The sequence below is a fragment of the Aspergillus fumigatus genome, chromosome 2, assembly GCF_000002655.1.
Source record: "Aspergillus fumigatus Af293 chromosome 2, whole genome shotgun sequence".
In the NCBI taxonomy this organism is placed as follows: domain Eukaryota; kingdom Fungi; phylum Ascomycota; class Eurotiomycetes; order Eurotiales; family Aspergillaceae; genus Aspergillus; species Aspergillus fumigatus.
Genome location: NC_007195.1, coordinates 1,442,972 through 1,462,202, shown reverse-complemented (window position 1 = coordinate 1,462,202; position 19,231 = coordinate 1,442,972). Strand labels below are relative to the sequence as shown.

Below are 19,231 nucleotides of genomic sequence, written 5' to 3'. Positions count from 1 at the left end.
ATAGGCGTCTCCCATACTCTTAAGGCATAAGAGAAGAGGAAGTCAGTCTCACCATAGAAATCAGCTCTTCTAAGAAGGTCAAGGCCCAGCTGAAATTTGTGCTGTGCAGCTGTCCCAAATCTCAAGAGGGGCGGGGTTCCACCGGATTTCCCGAAGTGCTGGTCATTCGAGTTTGAAGTCTGAATGGTTTGCGGCAATACAAGTATTGGTAATACCAGCTCTTTGACCTCAGCCTTCAACAGCTCAGACAGACTGACGAATGAGTCAAGTTCAGCATTACACATATTTAATCAGGAGTTCATCTTGATAAAAGTACTTTGAGAGTTAGAGAGTTAGGAAAGATGGGTTGGAAAAAAGAAACCTTTAAACTTTTTGTAACAAACCCTGTGTTGGAGCCGAATACCCAGTCTACCTTACCAAAACCCCTCTTTTGTTTACCATACAGTACGGTGATGCCTTATCTATCTGGATGGTCACTGGACGCTCCGCTGACAGTAATGCCACCTGCTGTAAGGGGTACATTCTGTCTGACGAGAGAGATCGGCACATATCTTCATACTTGTGGATTCCTCTCAAACTGATGTTGGTCTTTGAAAATTCTGATTCTCCTTAATGCTTTCGGATCAGCCGAAAAATGCTGTTGTGTAATGAGAACATCCATGTCTGCAATGCGGGTATCGCGCTGTCCCACGTTTCCTTTATCGATAGGCACCATTTCAATTCGGCATCACGGAGTGGCCTTCCTTGACCCTCGAACTCAGGCAATGGCTTGCCTGATCAGTCAAAGGCCATTGGCTATCATTTGTGTGACACTTGAACTTTTTACACTAGTGATTATTTTCCCCTCCTCTCACAAAATTACAGTAGGGGCGAGCTGGCCAGCTCCGGCATAAGGTAGGAACTGCTGCAAGTGCAACAGTGGTAGCTTGTAGCTACCTCTTTTAATACTACCATGTGTAAAACGTCTACCCTCATAGTAATAACCACATCAGATATTAAGGTAAGGAAGGTAGGGAATGGCCTGTGTAATGATCTCGATGTCCCACGGAACGATTTGCCATCCTTGGACCATTACTGATCACGGTGCCACCGGATTCATCTCAAAGAAAGCTTCTTGAAATCCCCCAGTAACTACCTGAAGACTACACGTCTGTTATCGTTATCGATTATCATCAACATCGTCACTATTATCATTATCTGCACGAGCGATAAAGTGGGACATTATTATCATTGTTGGTATATTGCTGTCAACTTTGAGCTTTGAAGCCCACACGGTGCCTCTTCCGGGCACCTTCGGCCCCCAATCATCATCATTACACTTCCACAAAAATAACTACCTAAAAAACCTAGGGATATATCCAGTTTTTTTCTTCGCTCCATTCCACCCTTTTCCCCTCCACAGCTCTACCGGCTTTCTTTCGTCTCCTCTTGACCTCTGGAACAACCCGCCGATATTCTGCCCGCTATTGGCGTTCTCCATCTGTACCAGACCTGTCTGGCTGTGTATTTCATTTACGATACGTTGCAGCTTTATCCATACCTAACTTTTCCTACTCGCGCTGACTCCCCTTACCTTCCATTTCGATCACGATTATCTTCTTGGACTAACCACATTTTACCACCATCTGCTCCGTACCGCTGCTCTTAACTACTATCTATATACCGACCACGACAGAGCTTCTATTACTATTCTTACTTCCTAGCTATCTTATTTGAGTACTTACAAGCTAGCTAGTCGTGGCTCATTGTTCTTCCATATCACCTGCTCAGGTGTCCATTTTACCACACTTTCAACCTTTTGCCTCAATTTCCTTTCCACTCTTGATACTTTTGACAGCCGCTCAATCTGTCGCATGGGTGTTTTCACCTAGAACCAGTCGATAGAAATTCTCAGCCTTTATCGGAGCATGTATTGCGACGTTCGGCTCTTTTAGCTTGAATATTTTTTGCGTTGCTTGATTGAGTGATTGACATTGAACGGCTTGCTTGTTTGTTGGCTGGCTTGCATCTCCCTCCAACCCCGCCGCCATCACGGTTTCATGCAGACAATGCCACCCCGAGCGTCCCTGACCGGCTCCTTCTCTGTCACTGACGCCAATAATGAGGTTGTCTGTCCATTGAAGAATAATGATGGCTCCAATTGCCGCAAAAGATGCCTGGGTGTGAGTTCTTGGTGGTCTCTTCGATTACTGTGCTCCTTCCCCCGCCCGTCGTCTAGCTATCAGTATGGAGCCCCACTTTCAGTGGCTATCCAGATGCTTCAACAACGATTCGAGACAGGATATTAAGTCAAAAACAACGTCTGTAGGATTAGTTTCTGACATTATGTGTTTAGGAGAAACGGTATCGCTCCATGCAGGAGCATATTCGACGAGCCCATCCCAACCACTACATTCCGAAGCTCCCGGCTACCGAAGAGAGCTTTCTCTTGATGGTCACCACGCCTCCGGATCAGCGTGCCCATATATCCCCTCCGAACCAAGCTTCATCTCGAAGACATAATGGTGGGTTCATTCAGTTGTTTGACCAGCTAGATTCAAAGAGCGCCAGCTCTGACTCTGGGCCACAGCAGACCGAGATATTTACGTTGCGGATGCCAGCTCGCCTGCAACCCCCCGTGGCATCGATGAAGCTCATCCTGCAGCTGCAACAGCCGCTGTTGCATTGGCTCAATTGCACCATCACCGTTTAGCGTCGGACTGGGATACTGATATGGTATGGATAGCACATCGAGACAGAATTACTTTAGCTGACAAGTCACAGGAGGTTCACTCAGATAACGACATTGGTCGAGACCGCATGCGATCATCAATCGAACTGCCACCCCTGCGTGACCACTTCAAGCAAGAACCGCTACCTCCATTTTCGTCGCCGCGTCCGCGAGAACTGCTTCCTTCTATTCTCAACCACTCTCCTCCCGGTCGCTCATCGACACTACCTCCTATCCAGCGAAGAGACAAGCTACCGCGTCCGCGCAGGTCTTCTATCTCTCGCAAGCTAAAGCATGACCGGACAAGGTCGAAAGATTATGGAAGACGTCCTAGCCTAGGGGATCGCAAGGCACTTTCGGCTGAGCCTCAAACGGCGGCTTGGGCGCAAGGCAAGCGGTGGGAGGACCTGATTGAGGCGGCCACCTCGGCCACTGAAGCAGATGATGAACAAAACTCGGATGTGAGTTATGCGCTTTTTGGCTGTTCTTCACAGACGTTGGTTCATGTCTGACTGAATTAGATCGGTCGCTCACCGACCATTCCCCCTCTGATTTCTAACATAACGTCGGCTCCCGCTCAAAATCGTTCGTCGTTACCACCTGCTTTTCAGTCCGGAAGTCTGCCTCCACCTGCATCGCACCGCCCGTTCCCGCCTCACTCTTACGCGGCTTCCCCTTTACACAAATCCCTCACACCGCCGCCTTTTGAGACTCGCAGCCGGGACGGTGATCTCGAGCCTTTCCCTTCTATTGAATCCTCTATCGATTCGGCGTCCACAACATCCGGCAAAAATCCCAATTACGGAAGAAACATGGGAGCCTCTGCGAATTCAGACTCCAGTCCAGTTCTGAATCTATTCCCACCTTCTGCGTCGCAGCGCCAGCACCACCGGTTCTCGAACCCAACCCCCGCGTCATTCCGAAACAAGGAAATCCAGATATACTGCGCGAGCTGCAAGCGGCCGTGGCCCCTGAACGAATGTTATGCGTGCACCGAGTGCATCTGCGGTGTATGCCGGGAGTGTGTGGGAATGTTCGTTAGCAGTCCTCCCGTCTCGTTCAAGAACGTGACCTCCAGTCCCGGCAGCGCAGTGACCAGCAACAGCGCCGGGTACGGTCCTACCAGCTACCCGAGTCCGCGTGGATGTCCACGGTGTCGGACTGTCGGTGGCAAATGGAAAGCATTTCAAATCGAAATCAGGTGAAGGAAAAGGCTCTCTCCCGTTTGACTGTCAGCATCAGTCAGGACGATTACACTCATTTGGCCGCAATTTCTACTCTGTCTAATGGATAACGATTAATGTTTTGGGATCATGATCATTGAAATTACGCGCGACATGACTGAAATGTGCAGAGACAGGGCGTTATCAACTGTACATGGGTTCATGGTTTCAATGCCTTGGCTATCCATGACATTTGGCAAGGTATGACCTGCTAACGATATACTCTCATCAATCAAACCGCTACTCTGTGGTATGTACTGGCAACATATTGTTGATGAGACTCGATATTTATGAAGTTGAAATCGAGGATGAATCAAAAAGCTGGGCTTTTGTCATTCATTTTATGGTTATGTTGGGCGGACATATGGCGGGGGCATTTTGGATTTACTCTGTTTTTGGATTAAGATACACTGGTTATACTGGTTTGGATGGGTTTGGTTCATTTGCATCTTATTAGTCTTTTTGGCAGCAATGCATGAAGATTTCCACTGGCGTGCGTCTATGCTTTCGCTTCACATTGTGCATCCAGCAAGATATTGAGGTACTGCAAATTTCGAATTACTCTGCCCAGATGACGCTGCTCAGGCCTGTTGAAGTCCCGGGCTTCCCGGGCTCTCCGACCTGGAGGTTAGCGACCAGGTCACCCAGCTTTCCACTCGCGCTATCCCGGGAGACAATGGCAACATTGGAAGAGGACTGGTCCCCGATAGCGACCAGGGTGCCGGCCCTGTTGATGACAAAGGTACGGGGAACCAGGCCATAGGAAGAGGTAAGTTCCTGAAAGGTCACGGTGCCGTTCTGAGAGCGGTTGAGGGTGGCCAATGAGTCATTGCCGGAGAAGGCATGGTCGCTGCGGATCGAGGCATACAAGTTTGATCCGGCTTGCTGCAGCTCGGCCAGCGATGCGCCCTCGGTGATTTCCCCGCCCGGGTATGGCACGAAATCCTGAGTCTCTCGGAAGCCGAGACAGCCAGAGGGGAGGTACGAGACGGCGAAAGCGTGGAAGTGGCGGCTCAATTCACTGACTGTATACAGAATTGTGTGTGGGGCGGTTAGGGCGGCAGTTTTCTGGATGCGCAGACCATCGCGATGCGAGTGGTGGGAAGACCAGAAAAGGCCATGCCGCGGTCCACTGCCGGGGGTGTAGTTGAGGCTGGGGCAGGTGTTTAGTTGACCCGATTGCTTGTCAATTGCGTAAACGCGAACCTGATCAGTGCCTAGGTCAGGGACGAGGATGAACGAGCCTGTAGGATCGAGGATGATCTGGTGGGGATGGGAGGAGTCCTGCTGGGGAAGGGGGCCTGGTGGTGTCTGGTAGCGCAGGATCTGTAGTGGCTCGTCCCCAGATTCGAGGGGGAGGGCAAAGGTCGATACCGCCGAACCGGAGCTTCTCTGCTGTCAGATTTGTCACGCGTTCTTGTGGGAATCTTCTTACTAATGTGCAATGGCGATGTACTTTGCGCCGCCTTCTCCTTCGTACACGACGCTGTGGACGCCACCACCAACGTCAACCACCTTTGCGAGCTGCGTGAGCGATCCATCTTTGCCGACGGCGTAAGAGGTCAGAGTGCCATTTGTCGTCGCGTCGCCTGTCTCGTCGGAGCAGTAGAGAGTGCTCGTGGTCGTGTCGCGGTCCAGGGTCAACCAACTCGGCATGCCGCCGCAGGTGGTCATGTCCGACGCGAGAGACAGATTGTACTTGCCATTGCGATGGGTGAGGGAGAGGGTGTAAACAGCGCCACTGTAGTGGGTGGCATACAGGGTTGCGGCGGAAGCCAGCGACGCGAACAGGGGGAGATAGCCTAGCATTTTGTCTCCTAGCATTTTGTCTGGTGGAGTTGCGAAGATCGAAAGTTGTCAATCTACGGGGTAGTCACAAATTATGTACTCGGGACCCGGAAGAATCCCGACCGGAAATGAAGGCGCGACTGCGAAGGTAACATTGTTGCTGTCTTCATGCAGGATAGCGGAGCCAGTTGGTGGCTGGCGTGGAGGGTGGTAGGTGACATGGATCTGCATGTTTCTTCATGTTTTGAACTATGACTTATGTAGTATGTGGGATGCCAAGAACGTGGGATACACCGTGTTTGGATTGAGTGTCATCGAATCATTACATCCTACTGGTGCTCGACGCGGTAGATGTCTCATGTTGATGCACAGCGATTAAGATGTCTCACCATACACAAGGTACTCTCCCGTGCCACAATGGTCATCCCGATGGGGCGCGGAGAATCTTCCCATATTCTTGAACACAAATAGCGCTCCCATTTGGGTAAAGTGTGTAGCCTTTGAGGCTTGGCATCGCTCACGATCTATGGAGTAGACCTAGCCTATGCTCTGTATATGTAGATTCAGTTTCTGGCCGAGTCCGGTAATCTTCAGTCGCTGCTCTTTACAAAGCCTTTGATTCTAATGAAATCAGCGGAGATGCTTGCTACTACATCAGGATCATGGCATGTTCTTGGATATATCTTATGGCATCGGCAAGATTTGATGGAATCAGTTTAGGAAAGATGTAGGTCATTTCAGAACTGCAAATGTTGATTTTGATTGCTTGAAGAGTGCCACGCGTACTATGACGTTAAGACGTGCTTAGTTGATGTTTATAGGTTCTTCCTCAGGAAGATGCAAGTTTCTCTGCATATTCTGCGTGAAAAATACTCCTGGAATAACTTATCCAGCTTCAGTGAAGGTATTCTAGATAAGAGTTGAGGAGATGGGAGTGAGGGATCATAGACACCGGATATGAAGCTATCCTGGAGTGGTTAATTGAAGAGATTGATTGAAGAATGAACTGTCTGAATGAGATGTGTCAAGCTCTCCATCAAGATCATGCTTTGAGGCTGACTGAAAATTCACAAGCCTGCTATGATGTGAATACTGATCTCTATGGCTGATAAGCTACAATTCACTACAACAACTGTAGTTATTATTGTACAGACACTGCTGAAGCATCCAGAGCTTTCCATTGTGGTAAAGTGATCTCATCTCCCTCCCACTTCCTGTGTTCATTCCTCTTAACACCTCAGCCATCTCCCAGGAACTGATAAGAGCAATCTAACTGTCTTCTCCATCCTGTCCTTGTCTTTCTTTCTGGTTTTCTACTCATGTGCAATAACCACAGGCTCTTTCAACATTCTGAGGTTTGCTATCTCTTTCACGCTTGACATTTGACTGTGATGACCTCAAAACCACCCGCCGCGTTTTAGGCACACCAGGCCAGAAAGCGCCTAGATGAATTTCGGCCGACTTAGAAACGTCAATCAACCATGCGATAAAATTCAGTCCGTATCGACAGAGTGTGATGTTTTCTAGTTCAAGCCTCGATGTCACATCCCCTGGCAAACCTTCTAAGTAGCCGGCCAACTCCGAGATATCCTTGATGCTGTACATCATGCGGCCACCGGCATATCATTTACGACCATTACGCCAGCATCCGAGCTGAAGCGCACCCGTTGCATCGTGACTCATTCAAGGATGACCGAAGTACTGGTCAGCCTTATGCTCATACGGATTGCATGCAGTCCTGGGAGGCCCCAGGGAACGCTACAATAAGTATGGTGAAATCGTCGAGTCAAGCGATCTCTAGCTGGTCAAATATCTGCGGTAGGCTGCTGCAAAGGCGATGTTATGAGAGTCGATGAGGTTCCTGACAAGCTAGTCTACTTGTAAACTGCTTGTGTTGCTCTGCGAAACTAACTTCTGCTATTTTGCTTCTGGAATCAGCATCAGACACGATACAACGTTCGCTACAGTACAACAGGACACTTGGGGCACATTGACAGACTATGTAACCTGGGATCGGATGCGAAGGACAAAGGTACTGAGGGAGAGGATAATGACTGGAATAACTGGCTGATTGTTCAGTTTGTTATTGACTCCAAGTTCTCAGCGTTTGGACTTCAAAATCCCAGTGATTGGACTACTATGCATCTCATGGGATTTTACGGTCCATTAAATTACTGTTATGCTTTTATGTCTCAATTCTCATTCAACAAGGTATCTGGTAAGCTACTCTACTTCCTAAACAGCTTGTGTTGGCTCAGGACCGCTAACTTTCTGTTCCTTTTGGACTCGGTTAAGCTTGCCTTCTAGAATCAAGTCAAATGTGAGACTACGTTCGCTATAGTACAACAGGACGCCGGTTGAACTTGGACCGCAGTGCTGGAGGAGATGGATGAAAATCAGATGCAAAAGGACACTTGGGGCACTTTGACATATAATGTAACTGGGGATATAAGGATGAGAGTGGGAATGGTAGATTTCAGTTTGTTTTTGACTTCAAGATGCAGGTTCAAACTACTATTGCAGCTTATGGGATCTACGGTTCACGAAATTACTGTTACGCTTTATGTCTCAATTCTCACGAGCTAGTTATCAATCCACTGAACACTCTGGCCAAAGTCTCATCCCTAGATCTCTTAACTTCGCACATTGCTATCATCTATCGAGAGATTGTGATGCTATACTTCAGGGACTTTGACTTCTCTCGGGGACCCAAACCTGCAATATCAAGTACGGCCCACGATATATGTTCCAACAGAGAGTAAGGCAACTGAGATCTATGAGAGTTAGTTCCATGTATAAGACATCCCCGTTAGTCGAAGACCAAGTGCAACCCAGCTGCGCAATCACTGCTCCTTCAATTCTGGGTGTTACTGTGTTTAGACCTCCAAACTGGCGGGACAGCTACTCCAACGGAGGCGTCAACAGCCCTCCTCCTTCTATCATGTTCACCTCCTTATCATCAACACCATCGGGAGGAGCTCTCACATCCTCGCCAGCAAAGAACCAAACCACCATCTCCGCCGCAACCTCTGCATCATCCTGCCCATCACCCGCCTCAATCGCCTTCAAATACCTTTCTACCATCTGCCCATCCCACCCCCACCTTCTCCCAAACTCGAGGCATGTCTCTCTATTCACAAACACATCGAACTCAAAGTGCCCCTGAAAGGTCAACACCCGTCCGCGACGATACAGTCCCTGGATAGGACACCGCGGCGTTGACCCAAGATTCACCCAGTCATCCGGCAGCCCCGCCTCACATACAACCCAATCCCCATGGATAAACTGCAGCCTCATCTCCTTCTTCCTCTCTGCCACTGGTGCTGACGTCAGGGACGATAGTGAAGAACACCCCAGCTTCGCCGCAAACTCCTCCTCTAGCGCAATAGCATGCACCCCAATCTCATAACCCCCCGGACACGCCTCAACCACACACCCCGGGACAAGCGTCTGCGCGAGCATCTGATGCCCGAAACACGAGCCGAAGAGTTTGATGTGCGGGTAGTTGACATATACCTCAGCTAGAAACGTCCGCAGCGAGGATATCCACGGATGCAAGTCTGCGCGGTAGACTGAGGCGGAGGAGCCGGTAAGGAGGATGCCGTCTATGCGTTCCTTTCCTCCCGCGCCTGGTGGAGAGCGCTGGAGGAGATGCGCTGGGGGGAAGATCCCCCCGATGACATCGTAGGACGAGGTTCGTATTGTTATTTCTTTACCCGGGGCCAAGGATTGCGACTGGGAGAGACGTGCTGCGGCGGCAGCGAGGAGACGGGTGAATTGCGAGCTGTAGAGGCCTCGTGTGGTGTAGACGGTTGGAACGGGGACGTCGAGGTCGAAGATGGCGATGTGGAGGTGCATTCTGTTTTCTCTGCGTCTTTTCCTTGAGGTTGGGTATTCTGTAGAGGAGTTGGGAGCAGTGCGTGTGATGTGTTTGGAGTTCTCGGATCCAGTTACCGGATTAGGAGGGGTTTTCCTGTTGTTGTTTCGACACTTGGTTGGGACTGGGATTGGTGTAGAGAGATGTTTTGATTGATAGTTATGATTATATTAGTGAGTATAAAGTAGGTTATTATAGCTTGTTTGCTAGAACTATATAGCTGGGGGAAGTTTATATACAGACAATAGAGTAGTGCCATCTGGAAGTATACAAGAACTGCTCCCTTAGAAAGTAGTCTATTATAATAGGTACGAGAACTGTAGAAGTAGTGCTTCTACCTTCACAGTATTACCTTATGGATAAACAGAGACAAAAATTATAAAAAATAGTAGAAGTGTTTACTACTGAAGAACTTCACGTGTGTTGATCGCAGTAGATCTTCATATCGCCTATTTGATGCGTCAAATCCCCATCTGATTGCGCCATATCCGCATCACCACTCCCAATGCTTTATTCTCCCCAGCCGGCGCCACGAGCCTATAGAAACAAAACAACCCCCTGGCACGCCATCGTCTCCGCTATTGACCAATCATTCATACTTGCAGAGTAGACAATAGTATATATATACCCCTCACAACCGCAAGATGACATGCAACGTAGACAAGTACAACAAAGTAGACCCCAATCGGAACGATATGGCCGTCACACAGCTCGCACCTCCCCTCTCCCTCTTCCCCGACGGCCTCAAGACAACAGGCCAACACCCCCCTCTCTACGAACACCTCCAGCCCTTCGAGCGCTTCCCCAAGGAAATCACAGGCCCCACGGTCTGGACCGCAGACGAGTACCGCGCTCACCCCGAGAAATGGACGCATCGGTTTACCCCGGAGGAGTTGGACGAGCTGAGTCGCGCAGGGGATGAGTTTATCAATAGCAAGATTCCTCTGACCGGGATTTCAAAAGTACCCTCCCTCCCTCCCCCAGCACCCTTCCACTGTCCGACGCGATGATGATTGCTAAGCGAAGTAGAAAAACTTCCCCCTCCCAACCCTAAGCGCCTACCTGCTCGCCCTGCGGGATGAACTACTCAACGGCCGAGGCTTCATCCTCTTCAAGGGCCTCCCCGTCCAGACATGGGGAAACCACAAATCCGCCGTCGTGTACATGGGTCTCGGGACGTACCTGGGCTACTTCGTCAGCCAGAACAGCCGCGGCCACGTCCTCGGCCACGTCAAGGACCTAGGCGAGGATCCCTCGCAGATCGACAAGGTGCGCATCTATCGCACTAACGCGAGGTACCTCCCCCGCCCCCGCCATGCCCCGTAGTCCTAGATCAGCCGCCGGCTGACGAGTACTAGGCAGTTCTTCCACGCCGACGACGCGGATATCGTCGGTCTGCTATGCATCGCGCGCGCGCTTGAAGGCGGCGAGTCGGATATTGTCTCCTCGCATGCCGTGTACAACAGCCTTGCGCGGGAGAGGCCCGACGTGCTTAAGACGCTAACGCAGCCAATCTGGTATTTTGATCGCAAGGGCGAGACCTCCAAGGGTCAGGATGAGTACATCCGGACGAGTGTGATGTATCTCGAGCGCGGCGAGAACCCGCGTGTGTATACCAAGTATGGGCCCCCTTTTCTTGCACTGCGCCGTATGAACTAGGGTTTTTTTAACTGATGGTTGCTGTGGTCCAGGTGGGATCCGTACTATGTCCGCTCGCTCACCCGCTTCTCCGATGCGGGAATCATCCCCCCGCTGTCTGCGGCGCAGCTCGAGGCGCTGCAGGTGCTGGAGGACACGTGTCTGCAGAACGCGCTGCATATGGTTCTGGAGGTCGGCGATATCCAGTTCCTGGCTAACTCGCATGTGCTGCATGCGCGGACGGCGTACAAGGACCATGCGCCGCCGGCGCCGAGGCGGCACCTGATGCGGTTGTGGTTGGCGACGCCGGAGGATGAGGGCGGTTGGAGGTTGCCGTTCTGGGATAGTAATGAGAAGAAGCGAGGGGGGATCCAGGTGGATGATCAGCCTCCCGTGGCGCCGTTGGATGCGGAGTAGCCTCTAGCCTGTAGTTCTGTATGATACTCTCAATGGATGTGATTGACCATTATTATATCATTAGTCGTACGATGGATGCAACTACTGCACTAATTTGTAGTTCCCTCCGCTGATAATCTCCAGCTTGCCCTTGGCGACCATGCCCGCAAGAAACTCGCGCAGCTCCTCGTTGCTGAATGGAAATCCCCCCGGCACCGCGATCTTGAGCATCATCACGATGCGCTGCAGTGGCATCGCGCCTTGGTTGGTCAACATGCCAACGATGAATTGCCAGTACAGGTTCATCTTCTCCATCGCCGCCGCCTCGGCCGTCTCCTTGGCTGCCGCCGCCGCCGCTGCATCGGCTGCGGCCGCGGCGTTGGCCGGACCAGACTCCATTGCTGACACGCCAGCGGGGCCGACGGCTCCCGTGTCATCGTCGTTGGGCAGGACCTCCAGGACGCGAAAGGTATTGCGCTGCACTTCGCTCAGGATGCGTTTACTGACCCAGAACAGACAGGCACTGCGCACGAGCGCTGTCGACATGCCCAGTTCAGCCGATAATCCGTCCACGGTTTTGGTGGCCCCTTCCTCAGAGCCAAAGGCGTAGATCACGGTGGCCTGCCAGGTCGTCACCTCGTCCACAAACACTCGGTCCTCGAGATCCAGCTCGACGGTGACCTGGCCCATCCCGTTGAGCCAGGTGAGTTTGCGGGACTGTTTGAGCGATCCGAATCCTGTCGCGTAGCGTTCCTGCAGCGCCGCAATCTCCGGAGGCACCTTGAATTGCTGCGCTGGGAATTCGGGCCAGAAGAAGTGAGAGAGAATCTTCGCATGCAGCTCAGGCCGGGTGTCGTCTTCCGACTGGACGAGCCCTTGGTCGTTGCGGACTACGGCATCGACCCGGCGAGAGTCAAAGATGTCCCGTAACATGACTTCGCATGCCTGCAGGGCATTGTCCCCGAAGCGCACCTTGAGCAGTTCCAGAACGGACGTTTCCTGCTCGAATTCGGCGCGTTTTTGGAGCAGACGCTCAGCCAGCATGTTCTGCATTTCTCTGACGAAAGTCTCCTTGGACTCGAAAAGACTGATCAGACTGCCAATGACATCGGAACTCTTAGACTTTTTGTAGTCCGGCGCCGCGTCCACCGGGTCCGGCATCCAGTTCATATCATCCCAGTCCAGCTCGCCAGAATCGGCCCGCAGCGAGTTCTGATGTGCCTTGGCTAGCTCGGCAGACAGCTCTGAAAGAGTCTCTCCAGTAGACGGGAGATTGGACTCGTCTGTGTCAGCAGGATCCGCCAAAAGCCCACCCACAATAACCTTGACAGTATCATCGCGATCGCGTAGGTACCTGCGAATGGGCCGAGCAACTCGGTCCAGCAAGACACCTTTGGGATCTAGGAGATTGAACGCGCGGATGATAGAAATATACACTCGTAAGATGTCAATGGTTGACGCCCCGGGATGCAACAACCGTTGGTTGAGCACCTTGATGAACGCTTGCGTCAGACAGTACCTGGAGGCCGGATGTGTCGAAAATTGTCGCAAGTCCTCAATCGCACCGCTGCTCGCAGGCCACTCGACAATGATATCAAACAGCTCGCGGGTCCGGAGTGACCCCAGGCGCGAGATTCCCATCTCTTGCCACCTTTCCACATCCACCAAACTTACATCCAGACGTCCGGAGGCATTCGCTCCAGTCTCGTCGTGATTGATAATCGCCAGAACCTGCACAACCAACCGAGCAAACACATTCTCAATCCACTGTCGCAGGTGCTGGCTGACCAACGACGGCCCCTCCCACTGGTTGGCATATGCGGATTCAATAAACACCGTCAACATCATGTCCATCACGCTGGCAAAGACCTTTTGGGCCTTGTCCCCGCCTAAGCCAACGAGCTGCAAGCTTCTCAGTAGGGACAGCAGGCGTTCGCGCGTCGCAACGACTCGTACATCCTCGTACTCTGCCATCATCTGCATTCGAACCTCCGCGGACGGTTCTTCCCGCCAATCCTGGTAGGAGACCGAGAACTGCCGGTCGACCTCCATATTATCCACACTGACACTGTCCTCAAAGTTCGCTTCCTCATCCAGTGCGTCAATCCCCAGGACAATGAGCGCGTCTCTTGTGAGCTCTCGGAAGAGCAACTCTGATACTCGTGTCCAAGGCAGGGCATATCCTACCACCATCTGGAACGTATACGCCATTGCGCGGAGCTCCCGTTCCTGGTCGGCATGGTTCAGGAGCGGTAGCAAGTACTCCACGAAGGGAGCAAAGTACAGCCGCCGTGCAAGTCCTAGGGTTCGTACAATAGCCTGTAACTGCCCTTTGTCCTCTGAGTCCAACACCTGCTATCATTAGACTTATCATCATCGTCGAAATCGTTAGGTCAGATACCTTTGCAAGAACCTCGTGAAAGTTGCGCAGGAAATGCACCCGTATCTCCAGACGGTACCACTCGAGTATACTCTGCTGCTCCGTCGCAAGGCTCTCCCCCTGGGCCAACGGAAGAATCAAATAGTCCAATGCATCCTTAACCTCCTTTGTGAAACTCGAATGTCCCCTCCAACGCTGCAGGAACTCCCCATCATCTGACTGCATCAAATCCGCGAGTCCATCGCTCGGCAACTGCAGAAATTCAGTCGCTACACGCCACGCACGATCCCAGGTTTCCTTTCCATATTGTTCCTGATCATCGATTCTCTCGGCAGGCTCGGATTGGGGCGGACTTTTTGCGCTGGCTAACCGAGATGCTGGCGCGGTCGTGAAATACGCGGGTGGGAAGACGGAGCCGAAGACGCGCTTGCGGCTGGCAGATATGGTCGAAGGCATGGCAATGATGACGAAATCAATCCGGACGCATCGTGGGGCGATGGTCGTAAATCGCCGCCCTTGTACGTCGTACAGGGCTATATTGAGGCTTTTCTGGCGAGCCGTGAAAGTCGATCATTTATCGCTATCGATTGATGTTGTCGCGTGGGTGCCAAGGAATCGCGCTATCACGTGATCTAAGGCATACCTCATACAGAGCCGATTACAGCGATCAAAGCAGGATTATTGTCTAAAAGGATTGACATGGACTCAGGAAATGTATAGCTGTAGTGGCAAAAGATGTATACAGTGTGCAAGTAATCGCCGCTGATCGTTATCTATGGGTATCAATTGAGGAGATCGAAAGCATGTGGACGGAGTACTCGTAGATCAACAGACATGTATCACAAAGCTCATATCAACTCCCAACAGGGTTGTTGATGTACAGGATCCATCACTGGCTAGGGACCATTGTTATCATCCACCTTCTCCCACTCACTATCTGTGCTATGGTATCCCGAGCTCTCACCACTCACGCTGAGCCGCTTTCGCGCGTGCGGTTCAGTCGGGGGCTGGAGTGTAGCCGACGTAGAGGCAGCAGCAGTAGGTGCAGCGCTCGTGAAAACGCCTGTGGCAGCTGTGACCTTGCTCTTCTCCTTCGCAACCTCAGTCTCGGTATCACTGTCACTGCTTTCCAAGGACCCCGGTGGCTTCGTGCTACCGCCTCTCCGCTCCTTGTCCTCGTGTAATTCCTTAGGCGCCTCCTGTGCCTGTATCTGGCTCAACTCCTGAGCAAACCAGTTGATCGACCACCAGAGCGCCGCGGAGAGGATGGAGAGCACGACGAAGTGGATGCTGTATGTGGCTAGGAGGAGCGCGAGCAGGAGGACTTGCAGCGCAGCGAAGGTGACATTGGTTGCGATCAGGAGTGACGGGGTGGGACCGGGGGTAAAGATGCTCGACCAGAGGTCCTCCACAAATGATCCCATGTCTGGTTACGGCAACTGACGAGGGCAGGGCAAGGCTGGTGGATCAGGCTCAAGGAATTCTTGCGGGGGTGATGGCAAAACTCGGTTTGTTGGACAGGCGCAAGAAACAATGACGTTGATAGTCGGAAACTGAAATCCGTCGAATCTGCAGGGACAGAAAAGGTTACTGCATGACAATATTAGTGATACTCTTATGCTCCTGAGTAGAGACGCAGCGAAAGAGGGTCACAGACTAGGATGACGCCTCGTAGAAAGCCAGAACTGCAGTCTAGCTTGCAGAGATGGGATAATAGACAAGAGTAAATGAACGCAAACTGAAAACTGGTGTCCTGCACCTTCAGGAATTTGGCGGCTGACCGAGAATGACGGTCGGCTTTTGACTGGTGATGATCAGTGGGGAATCCACAAGAGGACGACTGGAGTAAGCCCCAAGGTTTGCAAGGAATCAGGAAGAGATTTTGGCTGATTTAATAACGGTTCTACCTTCCCCGTGGGGACGATTCAGATGGAGGCTAGGAATATGGATAAGTTGCGATATATTAATTGTAGGGAGGACTCTGTTGACACAAACAGCGGATGAAGATGTTGAGACATGCAAAGAGGGGCATCAGTTGCAACTGGCGCTAGCACTTTTTAAGCAGATTAGGTATCTAGAGACAGTGTCAGGTAGATATCTACCTTTCCAGACATATTGATTTATCAATAGACTACAGAAGGCACAATTACTCCTCGTCCCTAACCCCGAAATACTCCGGAGTATACTTATATCTTGCCCAGTAAGCTCTCCGTATAGTCTTCATGACTACTGCAGGTGACAGCAACTAGCACGGGATAAGAATCATCAACTCCATTGCATATTAGCTATTCTCAACTCACTTTCCGATCGGTTTTCACCTTGAGCTGGCCCATGATATCCATGTCGTCGGGCCGACTCCTGGTAGACATCTGGGAAATGCGCGTCATCATCGCTCATCTCGTGTGATCAGCACGTGCCGTCCTCTGAATGTCCAGTCACGGGATCCTTCATTATTACTGTGTACCTCCTCCGTACTCTCTCACTATTCGTGATGATTTACGCGGGACCTTTGTATAGAGTCAGCTATCAATCTGATCTGAAAAAAAAGACAACTTCTCTCTTGTTCGATGGCAGACAGCTTCTTGATTCTAGTAAATTCGAGCATCAACAGCTCTGGTTTCACTTTTTCTGTCCCATGAGTCCACCCGTCGAAATGCCCCCCCCTCCGTCTTGAGCCCCCAACACGATCCGATACCCACTTGGGTATTTCCTGTTTGGGTTAAGAGTGTCCTTTCACTTCCCAATAGCCGTCTGGGACAGTCTGGTGCAACCGGCCTCGCTGCTATTCGACAGTCCCTCGCTGCGGATCTACTCAGTACATCTCCTTCATTCCATTTCCAGCTTCGTCCACTCACTGTGACCACATTCTTAGGGTTGGTTTCTTCTCTGCTCTTCTGTGCTTCCCCGCCTCAGAATCATGGCTTGGGTAGTATCCGACACGACTCTACGAATCAGGGATCTTGCTCGGTCTTTGCACCTGTCCCAAGTCTCAAATCACAATGGACGGCCCTGGTTAGACCGACCTATATAAATCATGCTTTGGCTCTGTAACTTTTTCCTGTCCTTTTCCATCCCGACCAGCCACAAGTCTTGTCCTCCGCCACAACCTTATTGTACTCCTCTCTTGCCCTCTTTGTCCCTATACTCAGTACAAGCCAGGTATGGCAAACCAAGACACTGCCCTTGCCAAGGATGTCACCCCAGGTGGCCGAGTAGGATTCAGCCATCATGAAGAGGACATTATGATTGACCGAGAGCCCTATGGGCCTCCCGGTCTTCGTGGTCTAATCTCGAACCCCTTTGTCTTTCTCTGTGCCGCATGTTCGACGCTCGGTGGCCTGGTCTTTGGCTACGATCAGGGGGTGGTGTCGGTCATTCTGGTGATGGACCAATTCCTGGAACGCTTTCCAGAGGTAGCTCCTAATGCAGCTGGTGCTGGTTTCTGGAAAGGTCTCATGACGGCCATGATTGAACTGGGGGCTCTACTTGGTGCGCTCAACCAGGGATGGATCGCAGACAAGATCTCTCGACGGTACTCCATCGTTGTTGCCGTCATCATCTTCACGATTGGGTCTATACTGCAGACTGCCGCTGTCGACTATGCCATGTTGACGGTGGCTCGCTTTATTGGAGGGGTGGGGATCGGTATGCTGTCGATGGTTGCTCCGTTGTACATTTCCGAGATCAGTAAGTGGCCTGGGCATACCCATTCGAGACAGCGCTAACAGTATGCCAGGTCCTGCGGAGTGCCGTGGTACGTTACTGGTGCTGGAAGAGTTTTGTATTGTCCTTGGAATCGTCATCGCATACTGGATCACATATGGCACTCGATTCATGGCAGGCGAATGGTCCTGGCGGCTCCCTTTCCTCCTGCAGATGATTCCCGGATTTGTCCTCGCTGGCGGTGTCCTTGCCTTGCCGTTCTCCCCTAGATGGCTCGCAGCCAAGGGACGCAACGAAGAAGCCCTCCAGAGCCTGTCCAAGCTGCGTCGGCTGCCTCCATCCGACAAGCGGATCCGTCAGGAGTACCTCGACATACAAGCCGAGGTTCGCTTCCACCAGGAATTGAACGCAGAAAAGCATCCTACTCTCCAAGGAGGGGGGACTCGGCAATCCTTCCTGCTGGAAATGGCCTCCTGGGCAGACTGCTTCAAGAAAGGATGCTGGCGACGAACTCACGTGGGCATGGGCCTCATGTTCTTCCAGCAGGTAAGTCCTCCCGCTTTCCTCGCCCTCTCCCCCTTCGAACCCCACTAACATATCGTAGTTCGTCGGCATCAACGCCCTCATCTACTACTCCCCCACCCTCTTCGAGACCATGGGCCTAGACTACGACATGCAACTCCTCATGTCCGGTGTCCTCAACGTAACCCAGCTGGTCGGCGTCATGACCAGTGTCTGGACAATGGACAGCCTCGGCCGCCGCGTCCTCCTCCTCTGGGGTGCATTCTTCATGACCGTCTCCCACGTCATCATCGCCGTTCTCGTTGGCCTCTTCTCCAATAACTGGCCCGCGCACCGCCCTCAAGGCTGGGTCAGCGTCGCCTTCCTCCTCTTCTACATGCTCAGCTTTGGTGCTTCTTGGGGTCCTGTCCCCTGGGCTCTTCCTTCGGGTACGTCTACTCGTCCCAGCATACCTACTCCCTCCAGATCACAAGTAGAACTGACAAACAATAGAGGTCTTTCCTTCCTCCCTCCGCGCCAAGGGTGTCGCCCTCTCCACCTGCTCAAACTGGCTAAACAACTTTATCATCGTAAGCTCCCGATCATTTGCACCGCCAGCCTCACAAATAGCTAACGACGATAGGGCCTCATCACCCCGCCTCTGGTCGAAAACACCGGTTACGGCGCGTATGTCTTCTTCGCCGTCTTCTGTCTCCTCGCACTTGTCTGGACCTTCTTCTTCATCCCCGAGACCAAGGGCCGTACACTCGAGCAGATGGACCACGTCTTCAAGGATAACTCCAGCGAAGCAGAGAAGGCGCGCCGACACGCTATCGAGGCAGAGCTGTTGCGTGCGGAGTATGAGTATCAGAATGCGTATGCGAATGCTGCGCCTTGATGTACATCACTTGAATAACTAGCTAGCATATAACGATGACTTTGACTACCTCACTGTTCTTTATCACAAAAAAAAGATACTCCTTCAGAAAATCTATTCTTCCTCGTCTCGTGTTGACAAGACGTCTGCTAGGTTCATACAGTGCCCTACCGAAGTA

General features: G+C 51.7%; 7 protein-coding genes across 7 annotated transcripts; 3 read left to right on the top strand and 4 right to left on the bottom strand.

Annotated features, from left to right (window-relative positions):
* Positions 1-1,010: 1,010 nt before the first annotated feature.
* rfeD (uncharacterized protein) lies at positions 1,011-3,915 on the top strand (the record flags this gene model as incomplete). Its single annotated transcript, XM_077804092.1, has 5 exons — positions 1,011-2,162; positions 2,336-2,504; positions 2,573-2,715; positions 2,764-3,171; positions 3,232-3,915. Exons 1-5 carry the CDS (start codon positions 2,040-2,042, stop codon positions 3,913-3,915), a joined length of 1,527 nt encoding a protein of 508 aa, XP_077660256.1. The 5' UTR covers positions 1,011-2,039.
* A 576-nt stretch (positions 3,916-4,491) lies between these two features.
* On the bottom strand, positions 4,492-5,757 carry AFUA_2G05240 (lactonase family protein; the record flags this gene model as incomplete). Its single annotated transcript, XM_744561.2, has 2 exons — positions 4,492-5,320; positions 5,369-5,757. 2 exons carry the CDS (start codon positions 5,755-5,757, stop codon positions 4,492-4,494), a joined length of 1,218 nt encoding a protein of 405 aa, XP_749654.2.
* Positions 5,758-8,213: 2,456 nt separating this feature from the next.
* Positions 8,214-9,811, bottom strand: AFUA_2G05230 (type 1 glutamine amidotransferase). The gene has a single exon (XM_744560.2). It carries the CDS (start codon positions 9,577-9,579, stop codon positions 8,623-8,625), a length of 957 nt encoding a protein of 318 aa, XP_749653.1. The 5' UTR covers positions 9,580-9,811; the 3' UTR covers positions 8,214-8,622.
* A 431-nt stretch (positions 9,812-10,242) lies between these two features.
* Positions 10,243-11,653, top strand: AFUA_2G05220 (TauD/TfdA family dioxygenase; the record flags this gene model as incomplete). The annotated part of the gene is made up of 4 exons (XM_744559.1): positions 10,243-10,560; positions 10,628-10,893; positions 10,957-11,217; positions 11,290-11,653. The coding sequence occupies 4 exons, from the start codon at positions 10,243-10,245 to the stop codon at positions 11,651-11,653; spliced, it is 1,209 nt and encodes a 402-aa protein (XP_749652.1).
* An 81-nt stretch (positions 11,654-11,734) lies between these two features.
* On the bottom strand, positions 11,735-14,565 carry AFUA_2G05210 (anaphase promoting complex subunit 2; the record flags this gene model as incomplete). The annotated part of the gene is made up of 2 exons (XM_744558.2): positions 14,034-14,565; positions 11,735-13,984 (listed from the first exon to the last, which is right to left on the bottom strand). Exons 1-2 carry the CDS (start codon positions 14,466-14,468, stop codon positions 11,735-11,737), a joined length of 2,685 nt encoding a protein of 894 aa, XP_749651.1. The 5' UTR covers positions 14,469-14,565.
* Positions 14,566-14,698: 133 nt separating this feature from the next.
* AFUA_2G05200 (V-type ATPase assembly factor PKR1) lies at positions 14,699-16,113 on the bottom strand. Its single transcript, XM_744557.2, has 2 exons — positions 15,670-16,113; positions 14,699-15,602 (listed from the first exon to the last, which is right to left on the bottom strand). Exon 2 carries the CDS (start codon positions 15,434-15,436, stop codon positions 14,909-14,911), a length of 528 nt encoding a protein of 175 aa, XP_749650.1. The 5' UTR covers positions 15,437-15,602; positions 15,670-16,113; the 3' UTR covers positions 14,699-14,908.
* A 366-nt stretch (positions 16,114-16,479) lies between these two features.
* Positions 16,480-19,162, top strand: AFUA_2G05190 (sugar porter family MFS transporter). The gene is made up of 5 exons (XM_744556.2): positions 16,480-17,699; positions 17,749-18,221; positions 18,280-18,625; positions 18,690-18,766; positions 18,820-19,162. Exons 1-5 carry the CDS (start codon positions 17,174-17,176, stop codon positions 19,072-19,074), a joined length of 1,677 nt encoding a protein of 558 aa, XP_749649.1. The 5' UTR covers positions 16,480-17,173; the 3' UTR covers positions 19,075-19,162.
* The last annotated feature ends 69 nt before the right edge of the window (positions 19,163-19,231 follow it).